At 57.3% G+C, this 21,795-nt stretch overlaps 2 protein-coding genes across 3 annotated transcripts in view; both read right to left on the reverse strand.

Moving 5' to 3' along the window:
* SMARCB1 (SWI/SNF related, matrix associated, actin dependent regulator of chromatin, subfamily b, member 1) overlaps window positions 1–8,337 on the reverse strand; it is a 37,094-nt gene extending 28,757 nt beyond the window's left edge. Inside the window, exons 1-3 of one of the 2 annotated variants that reach the window (XM_045535087.1) lie at window positions 8,018–8,337; window positions 4,235–4,346; window positions 2,397–2,526 (exon numbers count right to left, since the gene is read on the reverse strand). In XM_045535087.1, coding sequence (XP_045391043.1) covers window positions 2,397–2,526; window positions 4,235–4,346; window positions 8,018–8,110 — 335 coding nt within the window. In that variant the 5' untranslated portion in view covers window positions 8,111–8,337. Of the gene's footprint in view, window positions 1–2,396; window positions 2,527–4,207; window positions 4,347–8,017 lie in introns of both variants that reach the window. The other variant, XM_045535086.1, reaches the window with a different exon arrangement.
* Window positions 8,338–10,118: 1,781 nt separating this feature from the next.
* MMP11 (matrix metallopeptidase 11) lies at window positions 10,119–20,658 on the reverse strand. The gene is made up of 8 exons (XM_045534289.1): window positions 20,545–20,658; window positions 15,013–15,242; window positions 13,837–13,980; window positions 13,625–13,758; window positions 13,238–13,479; window positions 12,937–13,153; window positions 11,872–12,129; window positions 10,119–11,035 (listed from the first exon to the last, which is right to left on the reverse strand). Exons 1-8 carry the CDS (start codon window positions 20,656–20,658, stop codon window positions 10,902–10,904), a joined length of 1,473 nt encoding a protein of 490 aa, XP_045390245.1. The 3' UTR covers window positions 10,119–10,901.
* Window positions 20,659–21,795: the final 1,137 nt, after the last annotated feature.

The following is a 21,795-nucleotide window of genomic DNA, read 5'->3' on the forward strand; positions in this document are numbered from 1 at the left end:
GGGGCAGGAGGAACAGGGGCTACCAGCCAGCACTAGAGGGACCCTCCAACGGGCCTTCACCTCGCACCAGAAGCCTGGGAAAATGGGGACCGTGGAAGCAATTGGGGCAGAGACTAAGAGCTGGGACAGCAAGACCAAGGTCCCCACTATAGCCTATCTGGGCTGTGGTTCCTATTCCTGGTCACACAGACTCATTTGGTGCAAAATTTTAAGTAGGAAATTCCTGAGTCCCACCCAGATCACGTGACTCCCCGTCTCTGGGCCAGGGCCCCGGAATATGGATTCTTCACAACTTCTGCGGACGATTCCTGCGCAGCTGGGCCTGTGTTTAGAAACCACGGATCCCGAACACCTCCTCTCTTCTGACTGGTTAGGCTCCTGGAGCCTGAGCCCCGCCCCGCCGCAAGTCCTGCCCTGTCTCAGCAGCAATCTCTCGCTCATTTCCAAGTCCGGTAGCCACCTCAAGCGGGTGACGCAAATGTGTCACCACAGACACAGTGAATGTGAATAACACACAGCCATACACGGAATCCGAGAATCTGAGTCACAAAATTCTACCTTCCTTCCGAAGAGCCCTGAGAGGGAACACCCAGCCTCTGCCAGAGCTATCCTGCAACAGAAGGGGAGGTGCCAGTCCCCTTGTCAGGCTGACTGAGCAGTGTGGAGCCAGCCAATGTCACTTTGCTCAACCCTCTGCCCCCCCACCTGTGCAGACCCAGCCTCCTGGGTAATAGGATTCAATGCCCTCAGCTGGTCCTCACATGACATGACCATCAAGAAACTGTTTACTGCCCCATAAAAGGTTTCCAGCTGACGTGTGCAGACTGAAAAGTGCCATCCATGTGCACACAATTTCCTCCCGAGGCTTCCCCGGGAAGGCCTGGCCATCCTGGTGTTCTACCACATTCCCTAGGGGAACGGAATCTGCAGAGCTCATGTCTCTAGCCCCGGCCGGCTGGGTGCGTGCCACCTTTCTAAGGGGAGGATCGTGAGAGCAATCCAACGGCAAAGTGGAGAGAAAACCCAGAAAGAAATTAATTTCCACAACCACATCACTCTGAACAATAATCCTCTTCTCCCCCTTAGTTCTCCCTGGGTTTTGTGCAGAGAAATGCAAACTTTCTTGACAGCTGAAAGTGTAAGGTAGGTAGGTATGATCCTGCATCCTGCTCGTCTCCCTCAGGTGAGCCCTGCCCCGGGCTGCTACACAATCTGCTTAATTATAATACATAAGGGTTACATCCTAGTCCCTTCCACTGGCCGCACTGTCACTCACCTGTCCCTTCCCCAAGGCTGGACACTGAGCAACTGCATGTTCTCCAGTATTACCCACAACGCTACAAGAATCTCTATACACACCGTGGGCGCATTGATTTACTTTGTTATTTCTTTGGGACAAATTCCCAGGGACGAAATGAACAGGCCAGAGGAAAAAAAGATGTTTGATGTCGTAATGCGTCACAAACAGAGCGCACCCGCCTGCAGAACAGATCTGGCCCAGCGCGTGTGAATGTGCAGCTCTACTGCACTTCCCAATTCTTTATTTTGCTATTTTTACTTTGAATTTTTAAAATTACCCATGAAGACAAACATTCTTCCTATGTCTGCTTACGCCCTGTACTTCTGGGCATGGCCTATCACTCAACCTATTTATCTACTGGGGCATCAAGTTAGTCTCATAAATCTGGATACACAGACTCTACATACAACACAGTAACTTTCCAAGTACTTGCCTTTTAAATTGTTACTGTAAATGCCCTCGCAAAGGTTCTAAGATTTGTTTTTTTTTTTGAAACAGGGTCTCTCTCTCTCTCTCTCTCTGTCACCAGGCTACAGTGCAGTGGCATCATCATAGCTCACAACAACCTCACACTCCTGGGCTCAAGTGATCCTCCTGCCTCAGCCTTCTGAATAGCTGGGACTACAGGCATGTGCCACAATGCCAGCTAATTTTTCTACGTTTTGTAGAGATGGGGTCTCACTCTTGCACAGGCTGGTCTTGAACTCCTGACCTTAAGCGATTCTCCCGCCTTGGCCTCCCAGAGTGCTAAGATTGTAACCGTAAGCCACCACACCCCGCCAGTTCTAAGTTTTTACACATTCAAATCTATTGTTTGTTTCTTTTGTGAGTTTATCTGAGCCACTAATTTTTCTAACAAATTAGTCCTACTCTCAAAGCATTCCTAACCGCTCCCCAGAATCCAAAACTTGGCTTATGTTTCTTGGGAATGCCAATGACACAAAATAAACTTAGACACCCAGCTTAGAAAATTTGTAAGTACAGTGGGTCAAGAGTTAAGAAGTATTTCAGTTCAACTTCACCCCCACCAGCTCCTGAGTACGAGAGAAGTCCTCCTGGGCGGCCCAGGAGCATGTCCTGGCCAGGAACAAGTTACCTGAGGTAGGTGGGGGGCTCCGTGCTGATGGACACAGCCTTGTACTTCTCATCATTGCCGTCTAGAATCTCCTCCACCTCTGAGGCTTTTAGCAGAGTCACACTGGTGGCTAGGGTGGTGTATCCATGATCTGTAAGCAGAGACACCACTGGGTCACTCTACTGGCAGTGGTAGCACAAAGCAGCCAGCCAAGTGGGTGCAGCACATCAAGGTCCTCGCATGCGGGAGGTAGGAAAGCAAGGTGTCTACTCACTACTGCCAAATGCTGGCCTCTTCCAAAAGGGCACTCTGGACTGCGTGCTTTATTTAGAAGCCCGACTGAGGAAAGCCTCCAGTGGGCTGATTTGGACTCATCTGCCCCAGAAGCCCCCGCTCAGGGGCAGAGGAAGTGCTCAGGGCAGCAGCGACAGCACAGCACAGCCAACATGGACTCTCAGCTCCAGAACATATTCTGTTGGTCCTCACTCGGGGCAAAGGAAGGCTCCAGAGTAACACCCCAATGGGAAGAGGTCTGACACCACAGCAATCCATGACACGATGCACGGTGGGGAGATGGAATGGAAGATGAAGAATACTTTTCTTTTAAAACAAGAGCCCAGAGAGGTGGAAATAGCTGCTTCACACCAAACATGAATTGCCGTCCCCGAGCCAGTCCAGATGTGCTCCCTGGAGAGTAGGGCAGATTCTAGGCAACTTGACCCCTAGCTCTTCCAGGGAACCTCAGTCAAGAGCTGCTACCTCTCTTTGGGCTCAGCCTGGCTTCTTCTGGAGAACTCAGTCACTTATGGGGACGGTACCTCCAAAGCACAACGCGCAAGAGTCACCAAGACTCCACCAGGGACTTGCGGGGGGAAAGCGAAGCTGGGGACTCACTGCATTAGGGACGGGTGCTCCACTGGCAGGGGGGGAACAGAAAGGAAATTATTTTAAGCAAGTGAGTGGAAGCGTTATAGCAGCAGATAAAAAAAGAAGCTCTGGCTCCTGCATTAAAAGAACCACTACTTTCCCGCAGTGGACAAAACCACATCAGCACCTACAGACACAACCGAACAGGACAGACTGCGAAGCACCACACACGCACACACACGCACACGCGCGCATGCACACACGCGCACACCCGGGCCCAGGGCAGCTCTCTACAAGGCGCCATTGCCAAGTGGGAAGTAGTTTCAGCACCTGCCAAAGGGCATGCTGTGTCCATAGCCAAATGTCCCCTGCGAGTGTCTCCCGATGGAGCCCCAGAGTGTCTATGGAGCATCCTTTTGCCCTGCACAGAGCTGCACGGCCCGAAGCAGGCTAGTTTCTAGAGTCAGGCGGCTCGCCTAGCAAGCCCCAGGCACACCACAGACACGACGAGCAGGGACATGCACATGAGCTCCAGCACACTGGCAGCCAGGGTGCAGTGCTATGGGATGGATGTGCTCTGGAAAGCAAGTGGTGAAAGCCCCAGAGGGGAATGGGAGCTGGGGCCACCACCCACCGCTCAGGCTGCATGGAGGATGAGTATGGCGACATGCCCACGGCAGACGGCAGAGCATCGCAGCATTCCTAAAACGTTTTGAGACCAACATGTCTTCACCGCACCTGCTCCTATCCTGGGCCCGCTGGAAACACCTGCCAGGGGAACACCACTGGCTCCCTGGAGCCACTTTCCTGCCTGCTGTGCAAGCCAGCCAGCCCCGCCCCTGGAACGCTCCCTGCCTGCCTAAGGCCAAGGCTGCAGTGAAGACACTCTGGAGTGAAAACGTTTTATCTTCATGACATAAGCGAGTGGTTTTGAAACAGGTTTACAAACCCTCGTGAAGACGCACCCTTAGTGTTAGGTTTTGTTTTTTTACCATGTGACGATGCAACTATTTTCTTCCTCTCTTCCACAGTGGCTAGTCGCCTCCAGAGTGAGGGATATCTCTTGTACAGAGAACCTCGGAACATACGGAGGTAGTTTCCCACCTATGAGTAAAGCAAGAAGGCTCATTATAAGGGTCACAGGAGATGCGGAAGGGGAGGGTCCTGGCCCAGAGGCTCCGCGGGATCAAGTGGCCTCGAGGCAGCCCCAAGGCGCCTGGCTTTCAGCAGCAATAAAACGCATTCTGCTGATATCCAGGGTTCAGCAGCAGTGCACATCTGGCCTGCATGTGTGCATCCGGACGACAGGACCGAGTTCTGAAAGGCACGGCCACATGCCGGAGAGGGAGGCCCCAGAGCTTAGCAAGAAACTCTCAGTTATTTTGATTTTGGACTAATGATCTCTGGCACTTTCCAGAAATGGAAGGCCTCCTTGACCTTCTTTTATCTTAAGAACAAGACTTTGATATTTTTATGATGTAATAAACACCAAAAAGGTCTTTTAATTTTAGACAGACGCAAAAAAATTTCCCGCATGGCTTGTGTTGCTTTGTTTAGTAACAAAACTCAAACCAGGGATACCAAAGGAATTTTCCAAAGGGTTTAAAAAGCACTTATTGGAAATCACCAGACTGCTACATAAATCATTACTGCCCCAAACAACAGTTTCAGTTTACTTGTATCAAACAACGAAAGTATGACTTTCTGAAGGAAAACAAATCCAGTCCTAAAGTTTTGTATAAAGATACCTCCTTGCCTCGTTGACTTTTTAAAGCTGATCACTTGTGAGTCACGTGCAGGGGGTGGCCAAAACATAAGGTGCCAGGTGCTGGCTCCATCTATGACCTAGAATCACTTCCCTTTTTTCTGGGTCTCTACTCATCTGTCAAATGCTCAGCAACTCTGAACTTCGTCCTACAAAGGACTACTTCTATTATTTGTCTCATTTTACCTACCAAGCATAGTATATTTATTAAATAAAAATGTTTCTCCATTTTCCATTAATGAAAGACTTATGTAATCAACAACTAGAACTGCTGAATACACGAGAGAAAAGTACCCACAGCAAGACACTCACGTTCCACACAGAGAGCACAGACCCCTCAGCGTTATTTGGTTTGTGTGTCATTACCATCCAAGGGTCACTCTGTCACCCAGGCTGGAGTGCAGTGTTGTGATCATGGCTCACTGCAGCCTCGAACTCCTGGGCTCAAGTGATCCTCCTGCCTTGGCCTCCTGAGTAGCTGGGACTACAGGTGTGTACCACCATGCTTGACTTTTTTTTTTTTTTGGTAGAGAAGGGGTCTCACTGTGTTACCCAGGCTGGTCTTGAACTCCTGGCCTTAAGTGATACTCCCAGTGCTGGGATTACCGGCATGAGCCACCATTAAGTGTTTGAAAAGAAATGACAATACTGCCCCCATGACTACCTTGCAGGCCCACCAGGGCGCTAGGACTCCTAGATCCCTCCCCAGGCCCCTTCAGAACTTAGGAGACTGGGCTTGCGTTCTTGGCTTTTCCCTGAACAGGCCTTTGCCCTCTGTGGACCTAGGTTTCCTGAACATAAAATGAAGATGCTGGACTTGGCAATTTGTTAGGTTTCTCTTAGCTCCATGACTCTGGCTTGAGGAATAAAGCCACCTGCATATGGCAGGAGAACAGTGACAAACACACCCATAGCAACTGCAAATGCCTTCCAAGGCAGTTCTGTAGATGTTTCATGGAGGCGCTGCGTGTGTTGCCACCACCGCCCACCTCTCTGAAAGCAGTAACTGTTTCCACCGGGAAGGGGGCTCGGGGCATCCATCTAGTAGTGTCACAGGAGCTACTAGATATCAACAGATGGTTGTCTGATCTTGAACCCTTCCCTAAACTCCAAAGGTCTGATGACTGTTAAGCCAGGCCCAAGAAAGCAAACTGCCTCTCTGTGTCTCACAACTATTACTCTCACTCAACAGGGAGGGCCAGGAGTGGAGGGGCTGAAAGAGAAGACTATATTTAGCTTACTAGAATCTAAAATGTGTTTGGGGGAAGATCTTAGAGACCATTTAGTCCAAGCACCTTGTTATACACATGAGAAAAGTGATTTGGGGGTGAAACCAGGCCTCCTGAGGTTCTTCCCACCTGGCTACGTGTTGCTTCTAAATTTGCTCCACCTAATGAACGCTTTCTTTTCAAAAGTACCACCCACTCAGAATCAAGGCCAAACTAATTACTTTTCCACCCATTAGATCAGGTAAAGCTTTCTTCAAACCACCTGCCCAGCATTACTTACTCAACTGCCTTTTGCATCCTGCACCTAAGTAGGTGCCTACCAGACGATGGAGACCGTTCTGAGCCGCGGCAGACGGACGGGCACTGGCTCCATTTCCCCAGCACATCCGTGATCATGTGAACATGAATTTATTGCATCCTGCCCTTTTTGTTTTATAAAAATTGGTGGATACATAGCCAGGTGTGGTGGCTCACACCTCTAATCCCAGCACTTTGGGAGGCTGGGAGGGTGGGGGTTGGTATTAGGCCAGGAGTTCAAGACCAGCCTGGACAACAAAGCAAGACCCCCATCTCTACAAAAAAAAAAAAAAAATTGGTGGAAAATGTGACGCAAACACTAAAGTTCTGATGCTACTGATACATCGGTCTCGTAAGTTGACACAACTAACACAAGACAGGAATCACAGGGTGCCCTGGAAGCCTCAGTGTGACCATCAGGAGGCTTTATTCATTCACACTATGGTCAATTGTGAAGAAAACCCCCAAAAGTTTAAAAAATATGAAATGTTGGCGTATAATACTAAAAACTGCTACAAGGAGAGGCAACTCTTGGCATTTTGTAACAGCTTAAGCTGTATGGGATTGGTACTTAACTTACCTCCTCATGACTCTATTGCTTGATGTTTGCACATCTGAATTGTATATCCACCATTTTTTTAAAAAGGAATATACACTAGCTGGGGACCCTTTAGACCAAAAACGGCTAGTTAGGGACAATTTGCAAAAAGTTAATACACTTAAAACAAACATCCATTGAAGCACCAGTTAGAGTTTTCCTACAGTCAGTGTTCCAGCTGATTCAACAAAGTGCTGCCACTCTAATTAAGGATTAAAGATCCTTAGGATCTTTCCCCTGTAACAATTCAGAATCAGTTTACAGATATCGAAAGCGTCAATTGCTTCTGAACTGCTGAAAGATCTAGCTCAGGCACTGGGGGCCTTATCCACCCAAAGCAAGCATCCTTCTCCAAATCTGTTTCTTCACTGGTAAACAAAGGTCAAAACACCTCCCCTGCCACCCTCAGAGGCAGCAAATGCAATGGGGGTGAGCCCTCATAAGCCCCGGGTTTCCAAATTCCGATTTCAGAACCCCACAAGCAGCACTGAGGGGAGGGGTGCACGTGAGATTTGCAATATCTCAAAAGAGTCAAGGGCACTAGTGCGGCCCCGAGAGCCGCAAGGGCTAACCGAACATCCCGTCTCTGCGTCCGGCTGGAGCAGTACCAACTCTGCGCGGAACCAGCGGCCTCCCGCGGTGCCCCAAGCCCTGGCAGCAGGGTGCACCCGGACGGCGAACAGGGCAAGGAAGCCCGGAATACCGGGGTAGGGGCGGGAGCCACAGGGCCGCCCCGGCCACGCCCCGGCCACGCCCCCACACATCCCAGCCCCGCGCACGCGCCCGCCGCCGCGATGAATGGAGACGCGCGCTCCCGGCGCGCAGACCCGCCCCGGGGCTCCCGCGGGGCCGGGCCCAGGGAGGGCGAGGGCGTGCCGCGGGCTACCTCGGAGCCGATCATGTAGAACTCGCCGTCGTCCTCCAGCTGGAACTTGACGGGCTTCTGCCCGAAGGTCTTGCTCAGCGCCATCATCATCATTACGGCGGTGGAGGCGGTAGCCCGGGCCGGGCCGCGAGGGACTGGGAGGGCTAGGGCGGGGCCGGGGCGCGCCGGGCCGAGGGGAACCGAAGCCGGGAGGCGAAGTGCTGGTCGGGCCGGGCCGGGACTCGCGTCTCTGCCAGACTCTTCAGCCGCCGCCGCAGACGACCAGGCCGCCCTCAGTGCGCAGGCGCAGGCGTTGACGGCGACGCGCGCGCCGCCGCCCAAACAAAAGCCCGAGCGCGTCCCCGCGGACCCCTTAAAGGAGCCACGTCCAGTTTCCCTTCCTGCCAGGCTACCTCTGAAGCCGTGGTACAGAGGAAAGCTTTCTCACGGACAAAAATAGCCACTGAGGCCCTGACTCTTTATGTGGCTTTCTCAGTCTTACAGCCAGAACCGGAACTCAGGCCAGGGAAGAAGAAACGAAGTGTGGCCTGAAGGCCAGGAGGACAGAGCCACATCTGGAAGCCTGAATGGTCTGGGCAAGCCTTGTGACCCAGACTAGCGCCTCAGTTTCCCCTCCCCAAATCGCAGTCAGCTGAGAAGATAAGAGGGCTCCTAGGAACAGATATCTCAGTTCCAGGCCTACAGCTCTTCCTGCAGCAGTGGGGATGGGCAGAATGACAACACTGGGTGGGTGGGGCCTGGCGGTATTCCGAGGCCCAGGTGTATCTGGTGTGGCTGGTGCATCAGATGAGTGTTGGAGGGCAGGGCGACCTTCTCCATTCCCTCCTTAACTCTGCACTCTGTGCCTGCAATAAGCACAGCCCTGCCCTGTGGCTCTGCCCCTTGGCACTTACAGCCAGGAGTGGGGCCACCACTACAGAAAGCATCAAAGCAATCCAGGCATCTGGTTGAACAATGCAGTGAGTCAAAGGCGGCCCACTACTGACACTTCCGCATGGTTCAATCTGATGGAATTGCCGCTGTCATAGTTGCTATGAAGACATGTGGGGCTGGGCAGGGCAAGGAGACACCAAGGAGAGCTAGGAAGGGCCATGGTAACCATGAGTTTTGTTCTGTGTCCCCACAGCAGTGGCAAACCAAAGTACAGTCGTCCCTTGGTGTCATGGGGGATCAGTTCCAGGACTCCTGTGTATGCCAAAATCCATGGATGCTCCAGTCCCTGATATAAAATGGTATAATATTTGCATATAACCTACACATATTCTCCTGTATACTTTAAATCATCTCTGGATTCGTTATAATACCTAATACAGTATAAATACTATGTTAATAGTTAAACTGTATTGTTGAGGAATAAAAAGAAAAAAGTCTGTATGTGTTCAGTACAGACACAACCATCCTTTTTTTTCTTTCTTTTTTTTGAGACAGAGTCTCACTCTGTTGCCCAGGCTAGAGTGCCGTGGCGTCAGCCTAGCTCACAGCAACCTCAAACTCCTGGGCTCAAGCGATCCTCCTGCCTCAGCCTCCCGAGTAGCTGGGACTACAGGCATGTGCCACCATGCCCGGCTAACTTTTTCTGTGTATTTTTAGTTGTCCAAATAATTTCTATTTTTAGTAGAGACAGGGGTCTTGCTCTTGCTCAGGCTGGTCTCGAACTCCTGACCTCAAGCGATCCTCCTGCCTTGGCCTCCCAGAGTGCTAGGATTACAGGTGTGAGCCACCACACCTGGCCATTTTTTTTTCTCAAATATTTTCTACAGTTGGATGACTCCACGGACATGGAACCCACAGATATGGAGGGCTGACGGGTACTTTACGATGGGGCTGAGGTGTGACATGATCAGATAAAATGACCACCACTCAGTGATGACCCGAGGGAAGCAGGGAGCCAGTTAAGAAGCCACTGCAGGTGTCCATGAGTTGTGATGGGGGGATGGAGCAGGAGGAGCCCCAAGCATTGTGCCCAGCCCCAAGGGCCAGGGCTAGGGGATTGGGGTGGGGTGGGGGCTTTGACCCTGGCTCCCAGGGTAGGGCTGGACCCAAGCCAGACCTCCCCATCCTGGCTGCACAGTCACAAAGAGAGACCAGGCAGGCAGGTAGAAAACAACTGTGTTTAATGACGGTCCTCAGTAAAAAAAAAAAAAAAAGCTTTGTACACACTGTACACACATTTACATGGCTTTGGAAGATAGCAGTGCTGGGATGAGGGCTTCAGAAGGATCCGGCCTGGGACAGGATTGAGGTATGTTGGGGTCTCCAGAGCCTGGGGTCTCCTGCAAGAAGCACCCCCCTACCCACGCCCCAGCTGGCTGTGGACCTTTTGGCTTGCACCCTGCAGAACAGAGCTCCAGCATCACCAGCTGGAAGACAGCCAGATGTAAGCACCTACCCAGAGCTGACTTCTCAGGAGAGGGCCCTTCCCCGTGGCCCAGTTGCTCGGCCAGGGCTGAAGGCCTTGGGGGCCTGGCTCCACTGCTCCAGCGCCAGCTCCTGGCAGGAACCTCACAGCAGGGAATGAGTGAGGACACTCCAGTTCCCTCAGCCCTGCCAAGGTCCTGCCCTGAGAGGCAGGGACGGAGACGGAAAGCAGCCAGGTTTGACCGGGACCTGCACAGGTGGGGTGGCACTGGTCCCAGGCTGCCCTCACTCTTAAGTAAAACCAAAGCCTCCCTGCCCAGTCCGAGACGGTCGCTGGCAGGTGACCACGACCTGCGTGGCCCTCCCTGCAGTTGTCATGGTGATTGCACCCCCACCCCACCCCCCTGAGGAGACATGGGCTTGGTGCCATGCCTGGTGCCCACAACCACAAAGATGGCTGTGGGTCTCTAGCCTGATATCCATGGCCTGGCAGGGGTCAACACCCCTGGGGACACCCAAGCCGTGGTCAGAGGAAAGTGTTGGCAGCCTCGGCACAGCCAAAGAAGTCGGGGCCCACGCGGCGGGGGAAGCCTTCCAGAGCCTTCACCTTCACAGGGTCAAACTTCCAGTAGAGGCGGCCGCGCAGGAAGTAGGCGTAGCCTGAGAAGAGAGGGTCAGGCCTGAGTGAGTGGACCCTAAGCTCAGGGACAAGCATGGGGAGGGCTGGGTGGGCAGGCTTTGGCTACTGCTGAGTTCCTCGCAGGATCCGAGGTTGGCCTTCCAGAACGCCCCTCCGCCTGCCCCAGGGTCTGGTCCCACCTTACAGCTTCCTGGAACTTGAGTGGCCCGAGTCCTACCTCTCAAGGGAGCAAGTCCCACTGCCCTCACCACCCTCCACGTCATTCTCTCCTGCACCCACCGACCAGACTACAGATGGCTTTCCTGGAGTCCTGGAGCCTGAGGCCACCCCAGGACAGCTCTCGCAGCAGGTCTCAATGTAGGGGAGAAAGAGCACTGGACTGTGAGTCCTGACCCGGCTCTAATCCTTTGCAATTGTGGGAGACCAGGTAGTTCAGCAGTTATGAGCAGGGACCTCCTGGGTGAGAGTCCTGGCTCTGCCACTGTCCACCTGGGTGGCCCTGGGTAGAGGCCTCATTGCCTGAGCCTCTGTTTGCTCCTCTGGAAACTGGGTTCACAACAGGTCAGACGGCTGTTCTGAGACATGCATGAGACATATAATGAGCTTAGAGAGCCGTGCCTGGGGCATTGTCAGCCCTCAGTGAACAGCGGTTATTATTTTCCTGGCTGTGCCCAAGGGACTGGGGCAAGACTCTGCTCTTCTCTGGCCCTCAGCCTCTTCATCTGCAACACAAGTTACAGTGTTGCCTGGCCACCAGGAGGAGGACAGATGGTGCTGGACAAAGGCTCAGCCACCATTGGGCAGGAGATGCGGCTGCTGCACCCACCTCCTGCCAACGGCCCCACCCTCAACGCACCATCGGCATCCTGGAAGGCAGCGTCAATCTCAGAGGGCACCCCTCGCCAGTCGGTGGCCCGGCGGGGCACGGGACTGTCCACACGCCGGCTGCTGGGATGGAAACGCCAGTAGTCCCCGCCTCGGAAGAAGTAGATCTTGTTCTTCTCGGGACCCCAGACCAAGGCAGCATGAATCGGGGATCCCACCAGACCCAGCTCAGAGAGGGGTGCGGGGCCCAGGACTGGCTTCTCACCGTCGTACACCCAGTACTGGGCGCCTGCCAAGAGGGGAGGCTGCAAGGAGCTGCCAAGCCACCACTGCCACGCCCAGCACCATGGACTCTCCCAGCCTCAGTTGCCTTGCCCATAAAACATGGGGGCCAATAGTGCCTGCTCAGCACCCGACATGCCCAGAGGGAATTGGGAGCCAGCTGGGATGAGCCGGGGTGAAGGCTCTGTAAAGTAGCACTGGGTGGGGCTACTGTAGTCAGTGGAGGGCTGCTGGGCTCCTGCCCCTTGCCCTGGCATTTGGCTGTCTGTGACAAATGCCCGATGACCACTCCCTGGGCCCCGCTTCCCCAAACCCACGTGCAGGTTTCCACACCGCACCTTTGCTTCTGAAGTCTCTGGCACCTGGAAGGCTCCAGGTCTCACCTCTGCCAGCTGAAGGTTGAAATCACAGCTCCAGGGTCTCAGACCTGGATCAAATCCCTGCTCTGCCTTTTCCAAGCTGCAGCCTCAGTGAGTCACTTCACTGCCTCTGAGCCCCAGAGGCCTCATGAATAGCACCCTGCCCCAGGGGGTGGCTCTGAGGGCTGGATGCGGCAGCGCACAGCCCAGATGTCCAGGGCCCGGATGTGCAGTACCGTCTGTGCCGCCCCCATCTCCAGAGCTGCCTTCTCTGGAGCTTCCCAACTGTGCTCGAGGAGTGAGGCATGCTCTCCCTTGGCCCCCAGCCTTTGGGGTACCCTCTCCCTGCCCACTTCATCCCTGGGGATCCATCTGCCTATCCCTACCCTTGGCATGACATTCCTGGCTCCAGGAAGGAAGTTCCTTGAGCAGACAGACCGTCCACCTCCACTCACCTTGGAAGAACCAAATGTGGCCCTGGGCATCCTCGAAGGCCGCGTCCACAGGGCTGGGCAGTCCCTGCCAGTGGCGAGAGGCCAGTGCCGGGTAGCCAGGCTGCAGCCGGCCCCCGCGCAGCCGCCACACGAAGCCCTCCTTGAAAAAGAAGAGCTCGCCCCGGATGGTGGAGACTGCATCGAATGAAGCCTCGCAGGCGTCCGGTGGGGCTTCCGGCTTGGGGGGAGAGGGGCCTGTGCTGAGGGCACACGCTGCAGCCACAGGGCCCCGCCTCCGACTTCCCGCCCTCCCGAGCCTCACCTCCAGCGGTGCAATCTCGTTAGTGTCCATCCCAGCCCGGGGACCTGGCGCCGGGGCCCTGGAGGTGGGGGCAGGCCGGGGCTGGCCATATAGGTGTTGGATGCCCCTGCGGTCGTCTGGGCTGAGGCTCAGTGGGTAGCGGAAGGTATAGAAAGGGGACATCAGGGCCTTGGCTGCTGTCGTGTGCTGTAGCCCTAGCACATGGCCAAACTCGTGGGCTGCCACCTGCAACAGGTCTGTGCCTGGAGAAGGGAGGTGGGTCAGCAAGCCCTGGACCTCCTGCTGCAAGATACCCATGCTCCAGACCCCAGCTCAGGGGCCTTGGCAAGTACCCATTCTCTGTGACCTTCACTTGCCCCACCTGGAAAATGGGTACCCAGCCCATACCCTGGTTGTCCCCGACAGTCCAGGTCTCGTCATAGTCGAAGTGGACGTCCCCTTCTCGGTGGGTCTTGGGGAAGAAGGCGTGGGCCAGGATGCCCCCAGGCCCGTCAAATGGCAGGTTGTCCCCATGCCAGTACCTGTGGGCAGGTGGGGGCAGAGTCAGTGACAGCTGGCAGGCAGGGCTGTTCCCTGAGCGATCCCAGGCCGCCGATCACCTGGTGAAGTCGATCATGATGTCGGCTCGGCCCTCGTGCACCTCAGTGAAGGTGAGTGGTGTCACCTCGCTCCAGACCTGCAGGGCCTCTGCCAGTGTCTGCCGCACCTGCTCCCGCACCAGCTGCCACGGGAACCGGAGGACCCTGCGGGGAGGTGCAGGGGCCTGGGCCTCAGGGCAGGCACAGCCCCTGATGGCTGAGGGGTCAGAAGTTGCCCCACAGTGCTTGGTGGGTGTGTGTACACTTGGGACACAGCCAGGTGTGCTGTGGGCCTTTCGTGCAGCACCCCAGTCCTCCTGGCCATGTAGACACGTCTTTGGGTGGGTTTGTGTGTACTTAGGCGTGTACAGATGTCTGCATTCGGTGGAAAGAACACAGGTCCAGGAGTCCCAGGACCCACATTCTAGACCTGAGAGTGCCACTCACTATGCGGAGACCTCAGCCCCTTGAGCCCCCTCTTGGATCCAAGATCCCCACCCAGGAAATCCCTGAGGACCCTGCACTCTCAGCTCTAACGCCATGTGACACCAGACCGTTCTTCCCTCACGGGCTGAGTGGCCGCCTGCAGTATGTGGAGCCTCAGCCTCCGTGGCACCTGCCCTGGGCCTGCCTCCCTGTCACGCCGTGAGGACCCAGCTCCTGCCTCCCTGTCACGCCGTGAGGACCCAGCTCCTGCCTCCCTGTCACGCCGTGAGGACCCAGCTCCTGCCTCCCTGTCACGCCGTGAGGACCCAGCTCCTGCCTCCCTGTCACGCCGTGAGGACCCAGCTCCTGCCTGCCCCTGCTCCCCGGCATCTCCACCGGCACCGAGTCCAACAGTGACGCAGCTGACATCGCCTTCCCCAAGAGAACAGGGCTGTGTCTGCCTCCTTCACCATGGAGTCCCGGGCCTGGCCCTTATAGGTCCCCAGTAAAGGCTGCCTGGGTGACTGAACACCTGTCCCCAAGCGTGTGCTGAGACTCCTCGGGCGATGACAGAGGCACTTCCCTCTGCTGAGGGAGGGTATCCGTGTGTGTGAGGGGTGTTTGTTCGCATGTGTGTCCTTGGAAGGCAGGGAGTCAGTGGGCCCAGGGGTCCGCTAGCCACACAGATCTGGCCCTGGTGTGTGTCTCAGGAAGCAGCTGTGAGGGTGGCAGGCTCTCACATGGGGACACACAGCGCCCTTGAGCCCCTACCTGTAGGTGAGGTCTGTCTTCTCCCAGCGCCCGCCAGACAGCACGAACCGCTTCTGCCGGTTGCGGGCACTCAGCCCGTCGGGTGGGTCAGGCACGCCGCAGCGGGGGGGCCTGGGGCCGCTGGCAGGCCGGGGGGCCTCCTGGGTGGCAGGGGCAGGCACCAGGCTGCTGGGAAGAGGTGCATCCCTAGGCTGTGGCCCCCTCGTCACAGGGCGGCGGCCATGCGCATCCTGGGCAGGAGAGAGAACGCGAGGGCCTGGTCAGGCCTCGGGCCCTCGTGGCCTGTGGTTAGAGGTGGCCGTCAGCACACCATGCACAGCCCCGGCCCACCGTGTGGCTGGGCAAACAGGGAGGCAAGGGCGCCAGCACACAGCAGGGCCCTTGGCACTGGGCTGACTCTGAGGGCCCAGGGGAGCAGAAGGAACTTGCCTGGTATTTCCTCGAGAGTGTTTTGGGGTTCACTCCTGGGGGTGTGTGGAGAATATAGTCAGGGCCTCGTAGCACGACACCTCACTCCAAGGCACCAGGCTGCCTCCCCACCCCGCCCCAGAGGGCCCTGGGCTGCCTGTCACCTACTCACCTACTCTCGTACTCAGGCCAGCGAGGTCTGGGTGGGGGTGCACTGGCTATGAGCCCCTGACTGTATCCTCCACACACTCCCAGGAACGGACCCCAAAACGCTCTCGAGGAAACACCAGGCAAGTTCGTCCTGTTCCCCCCACCCCACCCTACCCTCCGCACACTCATTTCCACCTCCCTTTCTTCATTCAGGCACACCTGAGTCACCCCGCTCTGCCTCCCCGGTCATGTGAGAGGCTCTGCCATCTCCCCTGCCCAGGATGTCCCCCTCCTCCCCCAGCGTGGAGGGGCTGCAGCCCTGTAGCGTGGCCTTGGTCTGCTCACCTGGCCGGTGGGGATGGCGGTAGCTCCCCAACGTGTCCACCTGAGGACTAGACAAGGCGATGCATGTGGAGCACTTAGCACAGCCCCGGCACCCGGCAAGGGCACCTGGTAACCGAGGCCTGACTTCCATCACAGGCGGTTTTGCTCACACCTCGCCAGGGCCGGTGCACGGCGGGCGCTAGACCTGTGATCCGCCTGCCATGCGGGGAGGGGGGCAGCCAGTCACCAGGCACCCAGGCCCACCTGCTGAAGCCCCAGGAGCACAGATGGCAATTCTGACCTAAGCTACACCCCCTACCCTTTGCAAGTCCCAGGGCAGAAGTCACAGTATCTGTGCACGAGAAAAACAGAAGCTCAGAGAGGGTGGGAGGCCCTGTGAGGTCACCCAGCAAGGGTGTGGCAGGACCGTGAGAGGACCCTGGCATCCCAGGCCTAAGACTGCGGCCTGGCTCAGAACCGCACGGAGCTAAGTCTCCTTCCTGCACTGGAGAAGAAGGCTGGAGCTGTGCTGTCTGCTGGGAGACGGAGCACCTGTCTGGTCTGGGTGCCCGCAGCCTCCGCACAGCCATATTTGGGGCAGGAGCCCGGCCACTCAGGCCCCGCCTCACCCTCAGCCTCTGGCAGCTGTCCCAGGGCCCAGAAGCCTCAGGGTCAGCCTCCCAGGCCTCCAAACTCCTGATCCCCAAGCTAAGGACTCAACTCCCAAGAACACCCCAATAGGAAGGGGCCTTCTGAACGTGGGGGCCATGAGACTATTAAGGGTGTGAGACCCTGGAGCCACTTCCCCCACTTCCAGAGCTTGCTTGTTGCGTGGTTACGTGGCCTAGCACGGCCCCACTGGGGTGTGGTTCCAGCCAATTCGGGGCTTATTGTTAATAAGGACTTATCACTGCTGCAGGCCAGGCCCCTGGCATCTGTGGACATGCTCTTAGCCCCAGCGGAACGTCTCACCAAGGCCACCGTCATCACCCCCATTGCTCAGATGAGGAAATGGATCCCAGAGAAGATAAGCGACTTGCTCTGGTACCAGCGGGCAGGTAGCGGACTGTCTGTGCTCATGGCCCACCCTGCTGCCTGCTGCCTGTGCTCTGCTCTCTAGGGCTTGAGTCATCCTTCCTTAGTGACACCTTAGGGACATTATTAAGCACCTGCTGCTTCCTGGGCATTCCCGGGGCAGGCTCGCTAGGGTCAGTAGGGTGGGCACGATGCACATCCAAAGTCTCACACTGAGGACATGGACCCCAGGTCTGAGGACTGGCCATGGGGCCTGCCCCCTCCTCCCCGCCACGCTGCCCCTTGACCTGCAGGAGAAATCATTCCTTCCCCCAACCCTGGCAGGGGTATAAGGACCCTTCCTGGGAAGGGCGAAGCTGCATTGTCCCCTGGGACACCCAAACAGCCCAAAGGCCAGCCTGCCGGCTCTGCTAATGCCTGTGGCCTCTGCCTCTGCCCTCAGTGAGCCTGCGCAGCCAGCCATGGTGGGACATCCGTGGAGCCATGAACACACCCCGCACACCCTCCACTGTCCCTTCCTCTCCTTTTCCGAGAGGCACCAAGTCCACGCCCAGACTTCTGGATCCCGGCCCTCTCAGTGAGGAAAAATAGCCAAGCTCTGCAGTTCAGAAGGCCTAGTTCTACACCATGGTGACTCTGGACACGTCACTGTCTTCTCTTAGCCTCAACTTCCCCATCTGTCAAATGGGGGTGGTGCCACGGCACAGAGCTGCATGACATCCGTCTGTGACACCTGCTGCAGCCTCTGGCAGAGAAGCGCCTCCCACCTGCCCTGCTCCTTGGCCTGTAGGCCCTCCCCTCCTCTTGCCAAAGTCTCCATGGCACCCCCCCAGCCACCGCACCTCCAGCTCCACCTCAAAATCTCCAGACTAAAATGGTAAAACAGAAGTAGCAGTTAGAAGGGAGCTCCCAGGCCCAGAGAAGAAAAGCTCCACATGCAGGCTCTCCCAGCAAGGCAGAGGAGGTCCCTTGCTCCCTTGCCACGTCCCGTTCATTGACCTTAGAGCGTGAGTGAGCAGGACACGCTGGAATCCAGGTGTGAATTTTTTTTCCTTAGAGGTCATCATTTTCCAGCTCTTGGCCTCGGTTCCCCATCACTGGGATGAGAGATACACTCCCGGCCTCGCTGACCTCCCACACTTCATCTTTTAGAGTCCTCTCTGGCTGGGGCCAGAGGCCCTCGCTGCAAGGCCTGGCGTGAGGCAGCTGCTGATTCCTAAGATGGGCGTGCTCGGTGCTCCCAGGAATACGAGATTCAGTGAGGTGAGGTTGGGGCACAGCCCACTCCTGGCCTCATCTGCAGCCTTGGGGAGCAGGCATCCCCCATTTTGCAGAGGATGAAACAGCCCAGAGAGGTCAAGGACTTTGCCCAGGGTCACACAGCAGGTCAGGGAAGAGCAGGGCCTAGACCTGGGGCTCACACCTCCAGCTCTGGAGCTTTCCCCTACCGCACCCCCCCAGCTCGCTCTTGGCTTACCTCCAAAACCCACATTCCTGAGGGGTGTTTCTGCTCCCAGTGCATTCCCTCCTTGGCCCGCAGCCGCCCTCGGCCTGCTCTGTGGTGGGTGCCTGGCTGGCCCAGCCCTGCCCTCCTCTGGCAGGCACCAAACCACAGCCTCAGACACACTCAAGGAATTTCTCCACGGACCCAGTCGCCTGGCAGAGCTCAGAGACTCAGGGGCGGCCCCTGAGTCAACTTCCAACCCAGAAAACGGGCAGCAGCAGACAGAGGTGACATAAGGAGGACCCCAGGCTAGGAAACCACTGGGTAAGGCCAGACTAGTTGTGCCTCTCTCTGGGCCTCAGTTGCTATCTGTCCAATGGGATAATTAATCAGAGCTGTGCCTTCTGCTGTTCGGAGGTGAGCCTGAATGGAGGGCACTTGGTTAGGCTGTGAGGAGCACGGGAGCATCACCACGCTGTTGTAGGCAGCATCCTGTCCCTCTGAGGCCCAGAGAGGTCAAGCAACCTGCCCAAGTCACACAGCCAGTTGGCAAGCAGGTTTCCCTTCTCCCTCAAGCTTCCGCCTAAACTCCCCCTTCCCTCCCCTCCCCTCCCCTGCTACCTCCAGGAGGGGAGGCAGCTTTGTCCCACTGGACTTCGGGGCTTTCATCGACCCTGAAAGCTGGGAACTGGGATGGATAAATATTTACAGAGCTCTCCTGGCCCTGCTGACAGCAACCTGGGGATAAACACATCAGAGGTGACCCCAAATGCTCCCTGTGTGTCTATCCCACCCTACACTGGCTCCCAGCCCCAGCGATGACCCTGTACAAACATCAAAGTGGCAGCTCCAGGTGACAGAGTATCTCCAGTGTGCCTGGCATCACCTCCTTTCATCCTCAGTGCCCAGCCATTGCAGATGGAGCGGGTGAGGTTCTGAGGCATAAGAAGGCTCACCCAGGTCACATGGTTCAAACACAGATTTCTCCAAGTCCCATACCCATGGGGTCAATGGCTACTCAGGGTGATTGATTCCTTACTCTGTCCCAGGTTCTAGGGGACCAAGAGGGGCTGGGAAGAGGCAGAGCCTCCAGACTAAGGTGACCCCCACTTCATACACTCTACCCCACCCATCCCAACCCCTCCTGCATGGCCAGCACAGGATGAGGCTGGCCAGGGCAGAGCCGGTGTGGCTGGACAGAGGGCCCCAGCCCGCCCAGGCCTCCCTCTTCACCACACCAGTCCCGGGACTCCAGCCTGTCACCCCCTCCTGCTCCCACCCTGCCTGAGCTGCCTGGACACCTTGGTTGCAGGGCAGAGTGGCCCAGGCACCCAGGCCCTGCCTGGTGACCCCTGTGACTGGTGCCTTGAAGCCCACCTCAAGGCAAGGTGCAGCCTTTGGGACACACAGAGGCTGTCACACATACGCGGTGACAGTCCCTCCTCTCCTCACTGCCGCTTTCTCTTACCTGGACTTTCTTCTCCACGTGGGAGCACACACTGTCTCCTTCCATTTCTCTCCCCACCCTTTTGCCCCCTGAGGGTCTCGGCCACCCACTTTCAGCCCCCCCTTCTTTCTGACGCCCACCTCTTGGTCACACAGGCTGCACTCACGCTGTCCTGGCTCCCAGCCTCCCAAACTTCCTGCCGGCAGGTGCACAGGGGGCAGCATATCCTCCAGGCTCAGACCCTATTCCCCCAGCGCAGCACCGCCCTCCCTGGCGCTTCCATCCTCCGTCCCACTGCGCACCTGGAGGTGCGCTCACTGCGGCCACACACCTGCAGGCTGACACCCGCCTGGGAACTGCTCGGCTTTGTCCCTGCGATGAATAGGGGGCCCCATAACCACTCCCTCTGCCACCTCGCCCAACACGCACCCTGGCATCCGCGGCTGGGGCGCGAGGGGCAGGTCCCTGCGCTGGGAGGGGGCGTGAGTCCAGTGTGGAGTCCTGTTCACCAGTCCCAGCCATCCCGGCGCAGGCTCCCCTTGCACACTCCCAGGGACGGGAAGCTCACTATCTCTCACACCCACAGGGAATCAGAAAGCGTTTCTGGTACCGGCCGCATCAGGCCACCCGGGGCGCCCCCGTGGGTCCGGATCGGCCGCTGGGCCCAGCCCGCGTGCCGGGCGCCCCCTCGGCGAGGAGCGGGCGGCGGGCGGCGGACACTCACCGGCGGCCGGGCCCGGGCCGACAGCGGCGGCGGCGGGAGCAGCAGCAGCAGCAGCAGCAGCGGGAGCAGGAGGGCGCGTGGGGCCGCGCCGCGGAGCCGGGCGGCCCGAGCCATCCGCCCCGGGGCTGCTGGGCCTGCTGGGCCGCGCCGGGCCGCCGCCCCTTATAGCCTCCGCCCCGCCCCCGGCCCGCCCGGCCCCGCCCCCCGCCGCCTTTTGTTCTAAACTCTCCCAGCGGCCAGGGCCAGGGTGGGGGAGGTGGACGGGGAGGGGCCGGCCCGCTGGGTCGGGCTGGAGACAGGGTCCCGCCCCGGGGTGGGCCGAGCTGCTGTCCTCGCGGGCCGGGAGCTGGGTGACCCTGGCCAGCTGGGGCCGCTCTGGGCCTCAGTTTCCCGGCTGTGTGGTGGACGTCCAAAGCCTTAAACCTGGTGAGAATGTGAGAGGAGTCGGGTTTCATTCCTCTGGATCCCTACCCCCTCCTTTGGAAGGCGCATCTGGCTGGGTCTCCTTGGTGGCCTGACGTCTGACCCTCTGCTAGCCTGTGACAGGTGGCCCTATCCTTGGGCAAGTTCCCCCACACCTCAGAACCTCATCTGGAAGATGACACAATAGCCCCAGTGAGGAAAGGGATATTAAAATGTGCCCCAGGAGAAACTGAGGCACATTGCAGGGGTTGGCCAGCTGTGCCACTTGGAACAGAATCACAATGTATAGATGGAGAAACTGAGGCTCCAAGAGTAAGGGGCCAGCCTTTTCCATTTCAGCAGGCAAGTGGGGGGGTCAGAAGGCCCTCCAGCTGGTCAGGGAGGGGAGGGTGCTGTCAGAAGGCTGTGGAGGGTGACCGAGTGGGGCACTGGGGGCCCAAAGTGTCCCCTAGTCAGGACCAGCCACCTGAGACAGGAGGGAGAGGAGGTGAGTGTGGGAGGGGGTGGTGTCCACATTCTGGAAAGGATTCTCCAGTCTCATCCCTAATTTGCAGAGGGTACCCACTGTACACCCCCTGCAATGATGAAGGGCCTCACCGACTCCCCGGGCATCTGCTCCATCACGGGCAGCCCTACACAGCCAAGAGCCAGGCCGTGGCTCCCATCTGGCTGGCAGGGCCCTGAGCTGCTGGCTGCTGTAAGGGGAGGCTGTGGGCAGGCAGCCTGGGCCGAGGAAGGGAAGAGGGTGCTTCACGGCTTCTATGGGAAGACTCCACAGGGACTCCTAGAGGGCAAGGAGAGGCAGGACAGCAGTGATTTTTTTTTTTT

Source organism: Lemur catta, chromosome 21 (assembly GCF_020740605.2).
Source record: "Lemur catta isolate mLemCat1 chromosome 21, mLemCat1.pri, whole genome shotgun sequence".
NCBI classification, from domain to species: Eukaryota; Metazoa; Chordata; class Mammalia; order Primates; family Lemuridae; genus Lemur; species Lemur catta.